This window comes from Thalassophryne amazonica, chromosome 6 (assembly GCF_902500255.1).
Source record: "Thalassophryne amazonica chromosome 6, fThaAma1.1, whole genome shotgun sequence".
NCBI lineage: Eukaryota > Metazoa > Chordata > Actinopteri > Batrachoidiformes > Batrachoididae > Thalassophryne > Thalassophryne amazonica.
This window is the reverse complement of record NC_047108.1, coordinates 13,087,747-13,109,482: the sequence shown is the minus strand read 5'-3', so window position 1 is coordinate 13,109,482 and position 21,736 is coordinate 13,087,747. Positions and strand designations below refer to the sequence as shown.

General features: G+C 42.7%; 1 protein-coding gene across 1 annotated transcript in view; it reads right to left on the bottom strand.

The window, feature by feature from the left end:
* Positions 1-223: 223 nt before the first annotated feature.
* The window catches only part of sema3b (sema domain, immunoglobulin domain (Ig), short basic domain, secreted, (semaphorin) 3B), a 225,898-nt gene continuing 204,385 nt past the window's right edge, over positions 224-21,736 (bottom strand). The window contains 8 exon segments of the mRNA XM_034171769.1: positions 224-2,630; positions 2,632-2,736; positions 9,834-9,973; positions 14,017-14,072; positions 14,186-14,343; positions 14,575-14,616; positions 17,254-17,345; positions 17,432-17,651. Of these exon segments, the coding sequence (XP_034027660.1) occupies positions 2,223-2,630; positions 2,632-2,736; positions 9,834-9,973; positions 14,017-14,072; positions 14,186-14,343; positions 14,575-14,616; positions 17,254-17,345; positions 17,432-17,651 (1,221 nt within the window). The 3' untranslated portion in view covers positions 224-2,222.

Here is a 21,736-nt window from a genome sequence, read left to right as displayed (position 1 = left end):
GAATTGATTGATTGATTTGTCCCAAAAACCTTCCAAGTGTCTGTTTTATATGTTTTGGAAATTGGCTGGCTGTGAAGTAAATAAATGATAATCTGTTATTTTGTCTCAACAACAAAATGGCTTTATGGCCCTTTAGAGTACCACAGCTGGGAATATATACACACACAGGACACTAGGGGGCAGACTACACAACAACAATTTTACAGATATGAACGCACAGAGAAACAGGACAGTAAAGGAAGACTTTATCATTGCCCGTTATTAAGAGATGACATCGTTCAGCAGCAAAGGTCGATGATACAAGCGACCGTAACTCTACGTGTAGAAGTGATTACATCAGTGTACAAAGTCAGACTGAAGAGTTTTGCAAACAGTGAAAATGCATCGATCGCCAGAGAGCCGCTCTGTACATTTGACACACTGCACAAGCGACTCGCTTATCTCAAATATTTGCATATATTTATTTATCACAAACAACATATGCAACAGCAGTGTAAAAGGAGTCAAAGTACCACTTAGAAGACAAAAAAAAAATCATAGTGTCACTCATAAATATCATGCTAATATATATACTGTACTGTAGCCCAGAAACGTGGGTCGTCAGACTGAGTCCAAAACAGTTTTTGTCCTTGTCCTCTGTCCTCCTCCTCATCATCATCACATTAATGCTTTACTCCCAGAGCGCCAAGACACGCAATGCCAAAGAACAAACCGGAAAATTCATATTCATGTCCAACAATTACTTTTGTATATATATATATAATTAGAAGAAGGCTTCAACTGAATAACACACTTAAATCTGAAAAAAACTGTAATAATTTCTCAAAAACCAAACTTGTCAACTTCAAATTCATTGTTTTTTTTTTGTTTTGTTTTTTTGAGCCAGCAGTGTAAACAACAACAACAGTTACAACGACCTCCTGAAACATTCATTAAAATGTTCAGTAATTTTGCAATATGAAAATATTTTGCTGTTGTTGTTGCTTAATTTGTTCCATATTCTCATTACAAAAATTGTTTGATTTGCATTAATTCCTGAACATATCTGAAATTGTAATACTTATAATTGAGCCGTACCAATAATTCTGATCAGGTCTGTCTGGATCATTCTGGCTGTTTGACAAAAGGAGTTTGAAACCAACACTTTTTTAATTTTGAGATTAAATTATACTCCAATATTTTAAATACTTTCCTGACACATCACATTATTACCTTTTTTCCAGTCTATAAATCACACCGGAATATAAGATGCATTTACTTTTAGAACATATATTCACAAAAATTCGAAGAAAAAAAATGAACAATCTGGAAAAACTATTCTGTCACAAAATAGCCTAAACAATAGTGGCTAATTATAATGTTGTGTTTCTTGATTCAGCTGTACTGAAAACGTACCAAACTGTGATTTCCGTGTATCGTGATATACAAACCTATTTTTTGACATCTAACTTGCTTCAGAATATATGTCGCAGGAACTCACCAACTAGTTAAAAAATATAGATTGCTACTTTTAGTCTGGAAAATACAGTAATTGATAATTGTTTTTAAATGACAAATGAATGAAAACAGAATTATTTGTTGCAACCTTAAAATTTTTCCAATTTTTGGGGAAAAATCCAAATTGTTGGACACCAGCTTGTGTTCATTTTTCCTTTTTTTTTTTTTCCTTCCCAGTAAACTCCAGTTATCATACTTCTTGTCAGGTGCACTCTCTTGAACACGTGAGTCCAACATTCTTCTCCATTTGATGGTGTGAAATCTTCAGGTCAGACAAGTTGTGTGCAGGTCATCCACAGGGCAGCGTTTGATCGACTCAGAGGTCATACCGTCAAACATCTAACAGGTTTCGGTAACAGCCCTGTGGCAGGTGTGAAAGCCCAAAATGATGTGGTCCTCTGTTTAAAGTCAGTGTTAAAGGGAGTGACAAGTGAGTGTACAGCTAGCTTGCATGCGCACTCGACTACGCTAACAGTGTAAAGGGCTCGTGCAGAATCAAAGTGGGCAGTAAGGCAGCACATGCAGGGGCGGGCTAGCGGGACTGGGACTGTGGGATCGGGGTACCATACTCGTTTAGTGGGGGTATCCATCGATAAATATACACAACAGAGGAGGCGCTCTGTGCATGTGTGTGCGTGTATGTCTGTGTGTGTGTACATGAACACCTCCAGAAGTCCTTGGGCTGTTTATCAGTCATTCCTTCCTCCCTCTTTTGCTCTGCTTTGTTACTCTCCTGCACTGCGTGGCACCCGGGGGTTCAGTTTCCCGTCATTGGTCCGGCGGTTTCTCCCCTTTCTGATCTCCTGAAGATGCTTCCACTTCTTGCTAGTGGGGCGGACCACTGGGCCCATAGGTGGACCATCCTTCCCTGGAGATGCAAAGCTCTTCTCAACTTGCTCGCCGCCAACACTCTTGCGCGCCCAAACTTGCTCGCATATTTGGTCAATGGTGTTCAGGTTTGGGTGATCCACCAGCTGCATGAAGTCTCGGTACCACAATTTCTGATTGGTCACTGGAGGCCCACCTCCACCGCGGGGGTCTATTTGGACAGGAGCATCGGAGTGTACGTTGGAGATAGAGGAGGATGTTGAGGGTATCACTTCCAATGTGATTCCGAGTAATGTTTGCGTGTAAACCATGCTCCATGGCATGGCACTGGTAGATGCCGATGTCTCTCTTCAGGACGCGACGAATCAGAAGGCCTTTGTCTGTCTGGAGGATACGGTCATCGAGACGCACCTGGAAAAGAGAAACTGACTGTCTTATCTGTACACAAGGATACAAGGATTTGCCATTCTGATGGCACTGACATGTTCATTGACACAGATATTTATGTTTGAGACATGAACTAAGGATTCTGAGTAAGAGACTGCCTTTTGGTGTTTTGCTAGTTGTACGAATTGTTTTGAGAATACACTTAATGTTTCAGATGATTCAAGAATTGTACCAAAGCGACTGAGAAAAACGGTAAAAAAATGACAGTGATTCTTACATTTACTTTGACTTCTGTTATACTGCAGACAGTATGAACTCCAGATATTTCATGTTTTTTCTGGTTAGCTTTCTTTCATTTGTTAATATACATTAATTTCCGCCTTTTAGACTGGCAACCCATTCCAAGAAAAGTTAGGATGTTAAAACATTTACCACTTTGTAATTTCACCTTTCCTTCTCACAACACTTAAGACATTTTCGCATTGAGGATACCAGGCGATGAAGTGTTTCAGGTGTTAGTTTCTCCCATTCTTCCTGCAAACACGTCTTAAGGCCCCTTCACAAATTACATGAATAAGTCGGAATCTGGGCGAATCACGGCAAAACAGCCCAAATGACTGAACCCCGAAAACATCGAGCCAACGTCAGAAGGGACACACGGTCGGGCAGGTGTGTTCTCACTGCGATGGTTTTCATGCACGAACACAGTGCAATCAGCTGAGAGGCGCCTCGCTGTGCTGTGTGCGCTCAGACGTGGCTGTCCGAGGCAAAACACACATGTGTTTTGGAAGGGGGGAGTGTGACACGTGCACACGTGCGATACACACGCACACCACGTGTGTTGCTTTTTGCAACGGCACACTCGTGTTGGACACTTAGACAATTTCACATCCAGCTTGAAGTGATTGCCTGCTCACTATTTTTGTGCTAACAGCACAAATGGCCACACATTTTCTAAGTGCAACAGCGAGCAGTGTTGGATGTTCGTGTGCGTCACCTGAAATTTGGCCACACCTGCCGCGAGAGGGATTGAATGGGCTCTCACAGGGCACTCTGTCTTTCGGCCGCTGGTGTGCGTGAATAGTTGTAGCAACAGGTGTATGAGGCGTTGGAGGCAGCTCCAGTTTTTCACAAATGGCATGCAATTCCTCCTTCATGCAGTAGTCGGTAGTATATATATATATATATATATATATATATATATATATATATATATATATATATATATATATATATATATACATATATATATATATAGATATATTTGGAACAGCAGTCCATCATAGGTTACTTCTGTATGCTAGGCTGGCACCCATTAATAACTGGATGGATTGGAATGCATGTAGACAAAGTATGTTGTCAGACAGGTAGCTTGAGCATGGCATGTAATCAAATCCTGATCTATATATTTGTAATCCAACTCCCACAACCCACACAGCCAGCGGCTCTGTGTTAAGAGAAAACAAACAAATCCAGTCCATTCAAATGACAGTGCCATCCACCCTGAGATGGTCCTCTCAGATGTAAGGCTCACACTGGAACCATTTCAAAGCATTTTCAGGCCAAATATTGTTTAAAATAGTTCCAGCATTTTAGCAGGATAATCTTGGAGTTCCTGGAGTTGAATTCCAGTTGAAGAAAACCTCCACATGGAGGCTCCAAGGAGGCATCAGATTCCAAAGCACCTCAATATCTCAACACAACAACCCCAACTATTGTGCCTTAATTGAGAGAGCGGGGACACGACGAGTTGAAAAAAACGGTCACGTGACTCATGGTGCCATCTTGGTTCCAAAATAGCATTTGCTGTTTATCTGTCTGCATGTAAATCCTCAGATTCAGACTCAGACTCAGACTCATTTTTATTGTCGCTCGACCCTTACAGGCAGAACGAAATGCAGTTTCTCCAGGTCTTGGTGGAGTTAACTGGGACAATTTTTTTTTTTTACATAACCTATTGTATAGACTTTTGCAATATAAACTTTTGCAATGTACAATATGCGCACCCCTGTGGCCTTAGAATATATATACAAGGCACAGGGTCGGCAGCAGCAGCAGCGTTAAATCAAATCAAATCAATTTTATTTATATAGCTCCAAATCACACAAACAGTTGCCCCAAGGTGCTTTATATTGTAAGGCAAGGCCATACAATAATTACGGAAAAAACCCCAACGGTCAAACGACCCCCTGTGAGCAAGCACTTGGCGACAGTGGGAAGGAAAAACTCCCTTTTAACAGGAAGAAACCTCCAGCAGAATCAGGCTCAGGGAGGGGCAGTCTTCTGCTGGGACTGGTTGGGGCTGAGGGAGAGAACCAGGAAAAAGACATGCTGTAGAGGGGAGCAGAGATCAATCACTAATGATTAAATGCAGAGTGGTGCATACAGAGCAAAAAGAGAAAGAAACACTCAGTGCATCATGGGAACCCCCCAGCAGTCTAAGTCTATAGCAGCATAACTAAGGGATGGTTCAGGGTCACCTGATCCAGCCCTAACTATAAGCTTTAGCAAAAAGGAAAGTTTTAAGCCTAATCTTAAAAGTAGAGAGGGTGTCTGTCTCCCTGATCTGAATTGGGAGCTGGTTCCACAGGAGAGGAGCCTGAAAGCTGAAGGCTCTGCCTCCCATTCTACTCTTACAAACCCTAGGAACTACAAGTAAGCCTGCAGTCTGAGAGCGAAGCGCTCTATTGGGGTGATATGGTACTATGAGGTCCCTAAGATAAGATGGGACCTGATCATTCAAAACCTTATAAGTAAGAAGAAGAATTTTAAATTCTATTCTAGAATTAACAGGAAGCCAATGAAGAGAGGCCAATATGGGTGAGATATGCTCTCTCCTTCTAGTCCCCGTCAGTACTCTAGCTGCAGCATTTTGAATTAACTGAAGGCTTTTCAGGGAACTTTTAGGACAACCTGATAATAATGAATTACAATAGTCCAGCCTAGAGGAAATAAATGCATGAATTAGTTTTTCAGCATCACTCTGAGACAAGACCTTTCTAATTTTAGAGATATGCGCAAATGCAAAAAAGCAGTCCTACATATTTGTTTAATATGCACATTGAATGACATATCCTGATAAAAAATGACTCCAAGATTTCTCACAGTATTACTAGAGGTCAGGGTAATGCAATCCAGAGTAAGGATCTGGTTAGACACCATGTTTCTAAGATTTGTGGGGCCAAGTACAATAACTTCAGTTTTATTTGAATTTAAAAGCAGGAAATTAGAGGTCATCCATGTCTTTATGTCTGTAAGACAATCCTGCAGTTTAGCTAATTGGTGTGTGTCCTCTGGCTTCATGGATAGATAAAGCTGGGTATCATCTGCGTAACAATGAAAATTTAAGCAATGCCGTCTAATAATACTGCCTAAGGGAAACATGTATAAAGTGAATAAAATTGGTCCTAGCACAGAACCTTGTGGAACTCCATAATTAACAGTCTGTGAAGAGGATTCCCCATTTACATGAACAAATTGTAATCTATTAGATAAATATGATTCAAACCACCGCAGCGCAGTGCCTTTAATACCTATGGCATGCTCTAATCTCTGTAATAAAATGTTATGGTCAACAGTATCAAAAGCAGCACTGAGGTCTAACAGAACAAGCACAGAGATGAGTCCACTGTCTGAGGCCATAAGAAGATCATTTGTAACCTTCACTAATGCTGTTTCTGTACTATGATGAATTCTAAAACCTGACTGAAACTCTTCAAATAGACCATTCCTCTGCAGATGATCAGTTAGCTGTTTTACAACTACCCTTTCAAGAATTTTTGAGAGAAAAGGAAGGTTGGAGATTGGCCTATAATTAGCTAAGATAGCTGGGTCAAGTGATGGCTTTTTAAGTAATGGTTTAATTACTGCCACCTTAAAAGCTTGTGGTACACAGCCAACTAATAAAGATAGATTGATCATATTAACCAAATACCGGCATCACTGAAAGCAGCCAAAGATAACGATACGTCTTTGGGATGGTTATGAGTAATTTTTTCTCTAATAGTTAAAATTTTATTAGCAAAGAAAGTCATGAAGTCATTACTAGTTAAAGTTAAAGGAATACTCGGCTCAATAGAGCTCTGACTCTTCGTCAGCCTGGCTACAGTGCTGAAAAGAAACCTGGGGTTGTTCTTATTTTCTTCAATTAGTGATGAGTAGTAAGATGTCCTAGCTTTACGGATGGCTTTTTTTTTTATAGAGCAACAGGTGGTGGTCTGGGAGCAGACACCGTCTCTACGGGGATGGGGTAATGAGGGGATGGCAGGGGGAGAGAAGCTGCAGAGAGGTGTGTAAGACTACAACTCTGCTTCCTGGTCCCAACCCTGGATAGTCACGGTTTGGAGGATTTAAGAAAATTGGCCAGATTTCTAGAAATGAGAGCTGCTCCATCCAAAGTGGGATGGATGCCGTCTCTCCTAACAAGACCAGGTTTTCCCCAGAAGCTTTGCCAATTATCTATGAAGCCCACCTCATTTTTTGGACACCACTCAGACAGCCAGCAATTCAGGGAGAGTTAGAGTATTAAGAAGGTGACAATGTGCATGTAGTGCAATGTTCACAGTTTGGTGGTGAATGTTGAACTGTTCAACAGTCTGACAGCATTCGGGTAGAAGCTATTTTTCAGTCTGGACGTTTTTCCTGGATGCTGCACAGCCTCTTTCCAGAGGGAAGGGGTGTGAAGAGACTGTGCGAAGGGTGGGTGGAGTCTCGGAGGATGCAGGTGGCTTTGTCTCTACATCTGGAGATGTAGATGTCCCCAGTGGGTGGTAAGCTGCATCCGATGGTCCTCTGTGCAGACTTCACCACCTGCTGCAGCGCTTTCTTCTCTGCCACCATGCAGCCACCATACCACACAGGGAGGCAGCAGGACAGGACACTCTCCACTGCACAGCTGAAGAAGGCCCAGAGGACCTCAGTGTTCAGTCCGGCCCTTCCCAATTTCCTCAAAAAATAGAGGCGTTGGTGGGCTTTCTTGATGACAGCCGTGGTGTTGGTGTGCCAGGTGAGAGTGTTGGCACAGAGTTACAGAGCAGCAGAAGCGTAAATCAGGCTTTAAATTAATTAAATAAATCATCATAAATTGTAACTTTATGTAAATGTAATAGCGTAACTATTTTTATATTTCTTTTGATAGCACCTGTACCTGGATGTGTTGCTGTATGTGGTTAAATTATTTAAAAACTGTTGAAACCATAAAAAGTTCATTCAGTAGTTCAGTGCAGTTGGAACAAAAATGGTCCCATGTTCTGAGTTGACGCCACTCTATCAATTAAGGCACCCTAACCTCAACAACCCCCCCCCACACACACACAAATAGTTGAAGAGATGCTGCAAGAACATATATTCTGTCAAGTTTAAAAATACTTTAAGGTATGTCACGTTTATTTGAAATGGGACAATGCATATTAATGAACATAGTTACATGTAAATATGTCGGATTATAGCAGGATGCTATATGTATGAGTTGGCCGACACACACACACATCCGCAATTATCCACAGAGGCACGTTTTTCCGTTACCAGGATTTTTGAGCTGCACAAAATTTTGGTTGCTGATGACATCCGCCTTACATACTCCATACATACTCAATACATACACAATACATAGTGCCCATCATGTCCACATCATGGACTAAAATAAGTTGTAGCGACTGCATACAGATTGGCCACGAATAAAGTGTTTTTATTATGTCTGCTTTGCATCTGATTTGCGGTGGATGCAAATCAGATGTGCTGTGTTCACAGCTGGACGCCGTTCTTTGTTCTACCGGCTACCACGCACTCTGTGCTGGACGCTGCCTATATAAAATAATTTTTTCGTGGCGGATTAATCATTTTATTCTGCAAATTGCCTGTTGAAAACGGCTCTAATCACTTCTTGAATCACAGGAAGCTGCAGCTGGGCCGTTCGCGCATGCGTGCACGCTAACAAGCTGCAGAAAGCATTTTGAGTCATCTAAAAAGGTTTGACTTGTTTACATTGTCAAGTTTTGATAAAACAGTTGCGTGTTTTTTTCCTTCTTGTCTGCAGCTGTTACAGTATTTATTCCTGTTTATAACAGATTTAACTTCTTCTTGTAATCGTTCTGACGACCTGCACTCTGGTGCGATCTGCTGATGTCACCACTCGCCATGTTCACTGCTTCTTTACTCCAATCAACTTGTCCAAGTCCATCAAATGCTCCAGAAGCTGTATTGTTGGTGTGAATAGTGATGCTGATGGCCCGAGTGTGCTTCATTTATGAACGCAATGCAGATGCTGTGCACGCGCAAACACGTGCGCGATGCATTCATAGTACACCCGTAATACTGCCGTGATAATCGCAATGCGTCTGATCCGTTTCCTCACAATATATGTTATACAACCATGATTGTTCATCATATATTCGCTATATATTATTAATATATCCGTAATTCATACTGGGACATTTGTCATTTTTGGCCATTTTTGTTGCGGACGACAACGAATGCCTGTAATTTGTGTACTCAATTCATGCGCAATTAATCCTCTCCCCAGTGGGACAGGGCCCTAAGCAGCCGACAGGTGGAGGAACCAAAAGAGTTTTATGATGATGGATGATTGAGGTGCAAAAGTACTGCATTAAAGTGACAAGTGCTACATGCAAAGTGCTTCAGTGCCTGGTTGAATTGCATATTACAGTACTGGGTTGTATTGCATGTTGCCCAATACACTCATTTGCACATGCACAAGTGTAAATATTGCACAGGGTGTCCTACACAAGTTTATTGTGTAAAGTCTACTAAACCATTTAATAACATAAAGAACACAAGGGCATTGTGTACATATAACTGAGAAAAAAACTTGAGTGGTGCCTCCACAGTTAGGCTCCGTGATTGTGACTGGGAGGTTATGCAAACATGCATTTTATTGTCTGCATAAACGGCTTGAAACCTGACTGACCTACATTCACAAAATGTTTTAACTTGAACCTGTGACTAAAATGGACAATTAATTAAAATTAAATCCTGGCTTCCTGCAGGCTTCTGTTCATCACACTGAGTTCTAATATTACTTTTTCACCAGTGTCACTGTGACTTCACACTCATCATAGTGATGGAACCTGACAGCAGATCAACGGTTAGAAATTTCATCTCACCTCTTCCCGAGGACTCTGCAGATGTTTCTGGAAGGTCCAAATGACTTTGGCCTGCAGTGATTTGGGGATACACTCCAAGAAAGTGCTGCTTCCCTCCACGCCAAACAGCTTCCTCTCCGCTACACGGTGCTTATGATGGTCTGCAGGGGGCAGCAGAGACAAGCACATGTGTGTGTGTGTGTGTGTGTGTGTGTGTGTGTGTGTGTGTGTGTGTGTGTGTGTGTGTGTGTGTGTGTGTGTGTGTGTGTGTGCTGAGCTCCAGCAAGCATTGATTCATTTTCTATACCCTCCTATTCCATTCAAGACATGGAAGGAAAGAGCCAGAGGAGTGAAGACCGGACAGACAAAACTGAAGTGAATTATAAAACACACTGCTGCTGCTGCACTAAAATGTTTCCCTAAAAATGTTTGAAATGTTGCAGAAATTTGAATGTTGGCTGAGGAATATTTCCAGGTCTAAAGTAATTTGACAGCTTTGATAATGATGATTGATAACTTCACTTTTTGTAGCTGGCAATATATTCTTAATCTGTTCAATCTATTGCCTGCTTATTCCATTAAAATTAAGGCCGGGTTAAGCTGTCATGGGCCACGGGGCCACTTGCTATGGAGCCTATAAGTGCACTGTCACCTCCAATTTCCCACAAAAGTACATTGCGCACCGCAGACAGTGTGCACCACAGACTGCTACTGCTGCAAAAGCATCCTGATTTGCACGAACATTTGAGAACCATTTACTGAACAAATCTTTATTATCTCTGCAGGCTTGCAGAGGAGGGCAGAGGTCATGCCTTCCTCCATGTCAGAAAAATAGATGTTGAATTAAGCTGTTATTGTTAGGGGGAAATGGCCCTTCAATCAGGGAAGAAATAACATTTTGGGTGGTGGTCCGGTTGGACCTGCATCAACCTTTTCTCTTTAACCATGTTCCATTGTGGGAAAGGTTTATGTTTACCTCTAATTTTCAAGGACCGACAAAGATCTACAGATGCTCTTCTGTCCTTCACAGGAGGTAATAATGCTGTTTTCATCTCCTCGGTTGAATTATGTCCTCTGTATTTTTAGTTTGTAGTTTTGTCATTGCTAATATTCAGTATTAGGAGGAATAAAATGCGTGGCCAGAGTCAAAAAGTTATGAGATTGCACCTCTTTAATATTTGGAGATGGAAAAACAAGTTTGTGGACTCTGATCATCTGAACAGGCTGTCAGTTGACATATCACGCCCTCTTTAGGTCTATAAAATGTCCAGATAGCATGAGAGAGTGAGTCTAAACCTATGGTCAAATTAGCTATGAGTGACAGCAAGCAACGACTTGGCGTTCAACTTCAATCAGACATAGGAGATTCCCCCTTTGCAACATGAAACCTGTGAACATCATTTTTTTCAATTTTAACAGAAAATTCAGCTTTTTGGAAAAATGTGTGGAAAAGGTGGGAAGAGGACCCAGTTGTGTTTTGTGTGTCTGCTGCAGCTCACAATAAACAGTTGTACAATGAGAAATGTATTTATTTCTTCTTTTTCTTCTTTATCTTTCGGTTGCTCCCGTTAGGGGTCGCCACAGCAGATCAGTCGTTTCCATCTCACCCTGTCCTCTATATCTTCCTCTGTCCTCACCAACCACCTGCATGTCCTCCCTCAGCACATCCATAACCTCTTCTTTGGCCTCCCTCTTCTCCTCCTGCCTGGTGGCTCCATCCTCAGCATCCTTCTCCCTATATACCCTGGGTCCCTCCTCTGCACATGTCCAAACCACCTCTCTGACTTTGTCTCCAAATTGTCCCACCTGAGCTGTCCCTCTGATATGTTCATTCCTAATCCTGTCCATCCCTGTCACACCCAAAGAGAATCTCAACATCTCCAGCTCTTCCTCCTGTCTTTTTGTTAGTGTCACCGTCTCTAAGCCGTCCAGCGTAACTGGTCTCAATACTGTCTTGTAAACTTTCCCCTTCACTCTTGCTGATATTCGTCAGTCACAAATCACTCCTGCCACCTTTCTCCACCCACTCCACCCTGCCTGCACTCACTTCTTTGCCTCTCTACCACACTCTCCATTACTTTGAACAGCTGACCCCGAGTATTTAAACTCATCTACTTTCACTACCTCTACTCTTTGTAACTGCACTATTCCACTGGGCTCCATATTCACACACATGTCCTCAGTCGTTCTCCTACTGACTTTCATTCCCCTGCTCTCCAGAGCACATCTCCACCTCTCCTTATGCTGTCCTAGCTGTCTCCCTCACCACATCTGCAGTACTTTTCCAGTTGTCCAAAATTGCTTCCCCTCCATCCAGTGCTTCTCTCACCTGCTGACTAAATTTCACAAAATAGCCTTCCTCCTTCAGCTTCCACCATATGATTCTTTGTTGAGCTCTCACTCTCTTCTTCTTCTTTACCTCTAGTCATCCTACAAACCACCATCCTATGCTGCTAACGACACTCTCCTGCCACCACCTTACAGTCATTGATTTATTTTAGTTTGCATATCCTATAAAGAATGTAGTCCACCTGTGTGCACCTTCCTCCACTCTTATATGTCACCCTGTGCTCCTCCCTTTTCTTAAAGTAGGTATTCACCACAGCCATTTCCATCCTTTTTACAAAATCAACTACCATCTGCCCTTCCACATTCCTATCCTTGATATCATATCTACCCATTACTTCCTCATTATCTCTGTTCCCTTCACCAACATGCCCACTGAAGTCCGCTCCTATCACCAGTCTTTCATGCTTGGGCACACTCTCCACCACCTTATGTAACACACTCCAGAAATCTTCTTTCTCCTTCATCTCGCAACCTACCTGTGGGGCATATGCACTGATGCTATTCATCATCACCCCTTCAATTTCCAACTTCACACTCATCACTCTGTCAGACACTCGCTTAACCTGCCAACACACTGTTTCTGTGAAGGCTCTCACTTGTCCAGGTGGCTTCCATAGTAGAAGCCCAGTCGAAGATTCAAGCTTCTCTACTCCCAACACACTCTTAACATACTCTTCCTTCAATCAATCAAAGTCGTTTATTTTAGCACACACACAAAGCATACTTAACAAAGAATCTCCCATTTGCAAAACAAAAGAAAACAAAGAAAATAAAACAAAAACTCATAAGCAATTACCCAGTCTAGTGCGGCCGAAAGGGCGTCGGCTGAAGCAGAAGCTTATAAACACCCCCCCCCCACACACACACACACACACCAGTTACTATACACACATATAAGTACACTCATAACAACAAACACCAATCAGTGAAATAAAGTATCTGAACACAGTAAAACAAACAGTAATACATTCATTCATTCATTCATCTTCTACCGCTTAGTCCAATTAAGGGTCGTGGGGGGCTGGAGCCTATCCCAGCAGTCATAGAGCGCGAGGCGGGGTACAGTAATACAATGCACACATAAACAAAAGAACAGTCTGTCTGTGAACAGTCACAAAGTCAGTTCACCTAATATTTCATACTGTAAAAAGTAACTATGTTCCTTTAAAATTACCTCAACACTATTTTTCTTCCTATCCTAACCATGATACAACAACTTGAACCCACCACTGATGCTCCTGCTCTTACTTCCCTTCCACTTTGTCTCTTGCACACACAATATGTCTACCTTTCTCCTCTCCATGATATAGGCCAGCTCTCTCCCTTTACTAGTCATACTACCAACAAGCAATGTCCCTACTGTCATTTCCACCCTTCTAGTTTTCCTCTTCTCCTGCTGTCTGTGGATACGCTCTCCTGATCTTCTCCTTCTTCGCCCTGCAGTAGCCGGGCACCAGCACCCTGTTGGTCAACAGCACTGGTGGCAGACATTGTGAACCCGGACCTCGACTGATCCGGTATGGAAATTTGATTTTTAGTCTGCATGGTTGGTTTGGCTTGTTTTATGCTGGATTCCCTTCCAGACTCAACCCTCCTCATTTATCCGGGCTTGGGGCCGGCACTCAGAATGTACTGGCTGCACCCCCATGTGGCTGAGAAATGTATTTTTCTTAACTGAGTTAAACTGACAACAGCCGGTTACAAACACATGTAAATGGAAACTAGTTGGTGACAGTAAAAACTGCATTTACACATGATTTACGCTTTGATTTTCACAAATCCAGCCTGATTTCCATTATTTTCAAATCAGGATGGAAATCAGTGCCAAAAATCAGAAATGGGAGATGACCCTTACCTCCAGAGCAGAGGGTGTTGGGGTCGCCGTTCCTCACGTCCTGCCGGCGGAAACGTCTGGAAAATGTAGTTCAATAGGAGCCAGTCACAATTTTCTTTTTGTAAGAATGTTGAGTGCTATTGTGTTTTTCGTGCTCATACAGATTCAGTGGTGGGTTTGCAGAACTGACCTCTTGGTGTTCGGCAGGTAGCGAGTGCAGGACGTCCCGTCCCAGGCGCAGTACGGGTCTCTGGCCAGGCAGCACTCGGCGCAGGCCTTCCCATAGACGCTGCAGCGATGGAGAGGAACCTGAGCGATACCTGTGTCCGAACCCACGTACAGTTGTTGCTGCAAAGAATCAGAGTGCCAGCGGAGGGGCGGAGCTTAAACCAACCACTCAGGATGAATCCGCAATTCAGAAATTAAAATCTCCTACAAGATGCTTTTCTGTGACAGTCCAGCATCATGAACTGCAGATATCTACTTTCTCTCCAAACAGAAGCCATTTTTAGGCATTAATACAATAATAATGTTTTCACTTTGATGGACAAGTGATTGTGAAGCATAAAACAAACTCACGCGTTTAGAAGAGATCTGCATGTTGATGATTGATGAGGCATCCTGAAGAGCAAAATAAATACAAAAATACACCAAATAAATTAGCATGTTAGCATCGTATAACTCATTCATTCATTTATCCATTTTTTTCCACTTGTCCAGGTTTAGGCTTGAGCCTGTCATGCGTCTTCTTGCAAACTTGCTGAAATTTCATGTCTCCTTTATAACAAAGTCTTTCTCTGTTCCACCATGAAGCTGTGACTGAAACAGGCAAACATTGCACTGTACACAGTTTCTCCAATCACAGCCACAGAAGCCTAGAACTCCTTCAGAGCTATTGGGGCATCTTGGTGGCTTCCCTCACAACTTTCCTTCTTGCACATTTGAGTTTTTGAGAACTGCCACCTCCAGACAGTTTTACCATAATATAGAGCCCTGCACAGGACTAATTTCTCTGTCCCGCTAAATTTCAGACTGTTACTGCCTTGCATCCGCAACATGTGTGTTACACTCCCGCTCATTCCTGTGAAACACTGAGAATTATGCATGTACAATAGTAGAGATGCATTCATTTTGTGTCTCCTCCTGTCTTGCAAGAGAAAATGCATCATGTAGGCTATTATTAAAGCGATTCATGTGGTTGTTTGCTTCGATTTCCTGGCCTGTATGTCTTTGGACACACTGGTCAGGAATAGCATTACTATTTGGTTGTTTTCATTTAGTTTAAAGACAGTTTCATGTGTCAGTGTCCGTGACAGTGTGCGCTGTGTCCATCTCTCTTTGTTCACTCCTGTTTATGTCCACTGCTCCTGTAAAATGATTTAAGATCAATGCATACTTTACATTATTCTCCTTTGTTGACTGAGTCATCTTGTCGCTTCTGTTCCCACAGTGTTTTTTAGCCACCCATTACTGCTCACAGAGAAGTTCTGACTGCCTGCTCCTGCCAGATTTGCATTGGGTTCCATGGGACCCAATCCCATTGCAGCCCTCTACTGTAAAGTACCACACTGGTTGTATTTCTGGGTGACTGATGTTAATGAAGCCCATGACACATTCAGTGACTTGGAAATGATCTTGTATCCATCCACTGACTTGTGTGAAGAAATCTGGCTGTAAAAGTGATGGTTTAGTCCTTGCTTTGAAAAAAAAAATTGCCCCATCTCAATTTTTTTTTATGTGTTTTTAGTGCAGTTGCTGTTGTAAATTCAGAAAGGGATGTGTTAAAGGTTGTATTTTCACCCCTGTTTGTTTGTTTGTCTGTTTTTCTGTTTGTGAACAGCCTGGAGCCCACAATTTTTCATATACCATTATGAAAGTTTTACTGAACATTCATATCCCGATAGGCACTTCTATTCAATTCTGAAAAGCCACTTCTAACAGGACTTTGATCTTCACCTTTTAACAAGGTAAATTTTTTTGTGGAATTGGAAACTAGTGCTGGTGGAGGTTTGCGCTCTTCGAGAGCGGTGCTCTAGTATAACAAGATGTAATTAACACATAATTACCATATTTTGCAGAGTATATGTCGTGTTTACTAGTTTGGGAAGCCCTGCAACTTTCATACCAAAAAAATATATATCACACATTCATTATTAATAAAAGTAACTACAATAAAATGACTATATCAGACTTTCACAGGAATCAAAGCACTAAACAAAATAAACTCATAATAAAATAATAATTGTCAGTAATAAAAGTAAGCTTCAACAATGCACAGAAATCTCAAACTAAAGCACTAATAATACAGAAACGTATACATCAGTGTGACTTATATATGGTTTTTTTTTCTCTTCAAGAGACATTTTTTTTAACAGTTCCATTTTTAAAAAAATATGGTAGTTGTGTTATACTTAAAGGTGGCTTTTATATTTTATTTAATTTCTATCATGTTGTAGTGATTCGTTTTCACTGTGAGTTTAAAGGGCATCATTTTAGAAAATTTTATATAAATGGTAAATGGACAGCATTTATGTAGCGCTTTTTCATCTGCATTAGACGCTCAAAGTGCTTTACACTAATGCCTCACATTCACCCCGATGTTAGGGTGCTGCCATGCAAGGCGCTCCCTATACACCGGCAGCAAACTAGGGGATTAAGTAGCTTGCCCAAGGGCCCTTAGTGATTTTCTGGTCAGGCTGGGGTTTGAACTGAGGATCCTCTGGTCTCAAACCCAACACTTAACCACTAGACCATCACCTCCCCAATAAAGAAACCTGGATTTTTTTTTTTTTTCTTCTGAACCTGAAGGGTGTATAAACCATAAGAGGACCACAATGGAAATCAGTTTGATGCTTTATTGGTGTTATCCTCTGCAATTTTTTGGAATGCATTTGTCTTTATGTGCAGGTATTTTATTGCCAAATAAATAAAATCAAACATTTTGGCAATGCTGTATTTAACTTCAAAAATAAAACAAACTAAACTTGGAAGATGCTGCTATTCTCTAAAAGCATAGAACTATTGGGTACGTTTGTTACTAAATAACAATGACGTTATTACGGGCATAATTTTATCTTTTATCAAATGTGAAATGACGACATAAGATCATGACACGATACAACTTAAAGTTGATCAATTTCTTTGATATTAATATTGTTCATCGTGTCTATGTGTAAAGTAGCTGTTGTATTAAAGACAGTAAATACATGTAAATAAAGATTTAATATGGATGCTTGTTTGTTTGTGTTACTTTCTGACCTTGAAGACCTCCAGCTCCTCCAGCAGGAGTTCCTCCATGTTGTTCCAGCTCTGTTTTGGAACACTGATGACCTTCAGCACCGTCCCTTTGTCTGAAATCACACACAGAAAACTTCACCTCTCACATAAAAAATAAAATAAAATCGTGTGTGTTTCATCTGTGTTTGATGGAACGTACCTGTGCCGATAAACATGACATCATACTGTCCGTCGGCGGCACCGACTCTGTCCACAGCGATCTGAGTGAAACTGTACTCCACGTTGGTTCTGAGGAAGATGGGCCGCCGGTTGACAGGGTACACTGGGTTAAACATCAGAGGGTGGTGCCGTGCAAACTGGATCACATCATCTGGGAAACCTTTTGTGGACTCAAAACTCCCGAACGTCTTGCTGGGACACTAATGAAAAAGGAAAAAGCAACAAAGTAAGACTCCTGTTAAAAGTATAATGATGAAAAGTTACATCATGAATATAATAACGTAAAACAAAGTCCCCTGTTGGGCTTCTTGTCACTAAACCAGATATGATGCTCTTCTGCAACGTGCTGCTACTCTACTGGAGGAGCAGGCGTTGACTAGAATGGCGGCTATCAGCTCCATCGAGGTGTGGCAGAGAGATTCCGTGTGTGTTACCACTGAGGTGTGGCAGAGGGATCTGGTATTTTTTACCACTGAGTTGTTGCAGAGAGATACAGTGTGTGTTACCACTGAGGTGTGGCAGGGGGATCTGGCGTTTTTTACCACTGAGGTGTGGCACAGAGATTCAGTGTATGTTACCACTGAGGTGTGGCAGAGGGATCTGGTATTTTTTTTACCACTCAGTTGTTGCAGAGAGATACAGTGTGTGTTACCACTGAGGTGTGGCAGCGGGATCTGGCGTTTTTTTACCACTGAAGTATGGCAGAGAGATTCAGTGTATGTTACCACTGAGGTGTGGCAGAGAGATATGGCGTGTGTTGACACTAAGGTGTGGCAGAGAGATTCAGTGTGTGTTAACACTGAGGTGTGGCAGAGAGATTCGGTGTGTGTTAACACTGAGGTGTGGCAGAGAGATACGGCGTGTGTTAACAGTGAGGTGTGGCAGAGAGATACGGCGTGTGTTAACATTGAGGTGTGTCAGGGGGATACGGCGTGTGTTAACAGTGAGGTGTGGCAGAGAGATACGGCGTGTGTTAACATTGAGGTGTGTCAGGGGGATCTGGCGTTTTTTACTACTGAGGTGTGGCAGAGAGATTCAGTGTATGTTAACAGTGAGGTGTGGCAGAGAGATTTGGTGTGTGTTAACACTGAGGTGTGGCAGGGGGATCTGGCGTTTTTTACCACTGAGGTGTGGCAGAGAGATTCAGTGTATGTTAACACTGAGGTGTGGCAGAGAGATTCGGTGTGTGTTAACACTGAGGTGTGGCAGGGGGATCTTGTGTTTTTTACCACTGAGGTGTGGCAGAGAGATTCAGTGTATGTTAACACTGAGGTGTGGCAGAGAGATACAGCGTTTTTTACCACTGAGTTGTTGCAGAGCGATACGGTGTGTGTTAACACTGAGGTGTGGCAGAGAGATACGGCGTGTGTTAACAGTGAGGTGTGGCAGAGAGATACGGCGTGTGTTAACATTGAGGTGTGTCAGGGGGATCTGGCGTTTTTTACTACTGAGGTGTGGCAGAGAGATTCAGTGTATGTTAACACTGAGGTGTGGCAGAGAGATTCAGTGTATGTTAACAGTGAGGTGTGGCAGAGAGATTTGGTGTGTGTTAACACTGAGGTGTGGCAGGGGGATCTGGCGTTTTTTACCACTGAGGTGTGGCAGAGAGATTCAGTGTATGTTAACACTGAGGTGTGGCAGAGAGATACAGCGTTTTTTACCACTGAGTTGTTGCAGAGCGATACGGTGTGTGTTAACACTGAGGTGTGGCAGAGAGATACGGCGTGTGTTAACAGTGAGGTGTGGCAGAGAGATACGGCGTGTGTTAACATTGAGGTGTGTCAGGGGGATCTGGCGTTTTTTACTACTGAGGTGTGGCAGAGAGATTCAGTGTATGTTAACAGTGAGGTGTGGCAGAGAGATTCGGTGTGTGTTAACACTGAGGTGTGGCAGAGAGATTCAGTGTATGTTAACAGTGAGGTGTGGCAGAGAGATACGGCGTGTGTTAACATTGAGGTGTGGCAGGGGGATCTGGCATTTTTTACCACTGAGGTGTGGCAGAGAGATTCAGTGTATGTTAACACTGAGGTGTGGCAGAGAGATACAGCGTTTTTTACCACTGAGTTGTTGCAGAGCAATACGGTGTGTGTTAACACTGAGGTGTGGCAGAGAGATACGGCGTGTGTTAACAGTGAGGTGTGGCAGAGAGATACGGCGTGTGTTAACAGTGAGGTGTGTCAGGGGATCTGGCGTTTTTTACTACTGAGGTGTGGCAGAGAGATACAGCGTGTTTTACCACTGAGTTGCTGCAGAGAGATACGGTGTGTTTTAACACTGAGGTGTGGTTAGGGTTGCCAACTCTCTGAAAAATAAATAAGGGACACCTCACCGCCAGGGCCGACCGGCCAACTGACCATTGCCTTCACCCTTCCCAGCGTCTGTGTGAAACGATTTTTAACTATTTGACTGTTGACTTGACGCTGAATTTAGGTAGATGCATACATGCATTTGAACACGTGGAAAACAAATTATTATTTAGGAATTTATTTTTAGTGCAAAATAAATTTTCACTCACAATTTCAATATGAGCATTCTGTCTTCATTAAAAATAAATCTCTGTAGTGCTATTGCTTAACTTAAAATTGTATAAATTAACAAAAAAAACAATAGAAAATTTGCATCATCCAAAACAATGTAACAGTGCAAAACAGTGTAACAGTGCACATTTACACATTTAGTGTAATAAAAAGTGCAAAAAATAAAGTCTGAAAAGTAAACAATACTGTTGTCGCGCACCTTTTCCACCCAGCCATTTTCCTTTTCTCATTCTCCCCTGTATTTTTGCATGTCGTGTCTGTCAGCTCATTGGTGAAAAGCAGGAGAGAGGCTGGGATCAAATTTACTGTAAGTTTCCATATAAAGCGCCAGTCAATTCCATTGACATTTTACAGACTTTTTGATTCTCACAGAAATACGGGACAAACTGCGTCCCGTTTCAGGTCAATACGGAACGCACACTTTTATTTCCAAATAAGGGACGATTCCGTTTTTTAAGGGACGGTTGGTAACACTGAGGTGTGGCAGAGAGATCTGGCGTTTTTTACCACTGAGTTGTTGCAGAGAGATACGGTGTGTGTTAACACTAAGGTGTGGCAGAGAGATCCGGTGTGTGTTAACACTGAGGTGTGGCAGAGGAATCTGATGTGTGTTAACACTGAGGTGTGGCAGAGGGGTGTGGTGTGTGTTACGACTGTGGTGTGGCAGAGAGATCTGATGTGTGTTACCACTGAGATGTGGCAGGGGGATCTGGTGTTTTTACCACTGAGGTGTGGCAGAGGGATCTGGTGTTTTTACCACTGAGTTGTTGCAGAGAGATACAGTGTGTGTTAACACTAAGGTGTGGCAGAGAGATCCGGTGTGTGTTAACACTGAGGTGTGGCAGAGGAATCTGGTGTGTGTTACCACTAAGATGTGGCAGAGGGGTGTTGTGTGTGTTATGACTGAGGTGTGGCAGAGAGATCTGATGTGTGTTAACACTGAGATGTGGCAGGGGGATCTGGTGTTTTTACCACTAAGGTGTGGCAGAGAGATCCGGTGTGTGTTAACACTGAGGTGTTGCAGAGAGATCCGGTGTGTGTTAACACTGAGGTGTTGCAGAGGGATCTGGTGTGTGTTACCGCTGAGGTGTGGCAGAGGGATCTGGTGTGTGTTACCACTGAGGTGTGGCAGGGGGATCTGGTGTGTGTTAACACTGAGGTGTGGCACAGGGGTGTGGTGTGTGTTACCACTGAGGTGTGGCAGGGGGATCTGGTGTGTGTTAACACTGAGGTGTGGCAGGGGGATCTGGTGTGTGTTAACACTGAGGTGTGGCAGGGGGATCTGGTGTGTGTTACCACTGAGGTGTGGCAGGGGGATCTGGCATTTTTTACCACTGAGTTGTTGCAGAGAGATCTGGTGTGTGTTAACACTGAGATGTTGCAGAGGGATCTGGTGTGTGTTACCACTGAGGTGTGGCAGAGGGATCTGGTGTGTGTTACCACTGAGGTGTGGCAGGGGGATCTGGTGTGTGTTAACACTGAGGTGTGGCACAGGGGTGTGGTGTGTGTTACCACTGAGGTGTGGCAGGGGGATCTGGTGTGTGTTAACACTGAGGTGTGGCAGGGGGATCTGGTGTGTGTTAACACTGAGGTGTGGCAGGGGGATCTGGTGTGTGTTACCACTGAGGTGTGGCAGGGGGATCTGGTGTGTGTTAACACTGAGGTGTGGCACAGGGGTGTGGTGTGTGTTACCACTGAGGTGTGGCAGGGGGATCTGGTGTGTGTTAACACTGAGGTGTGGCACAGGG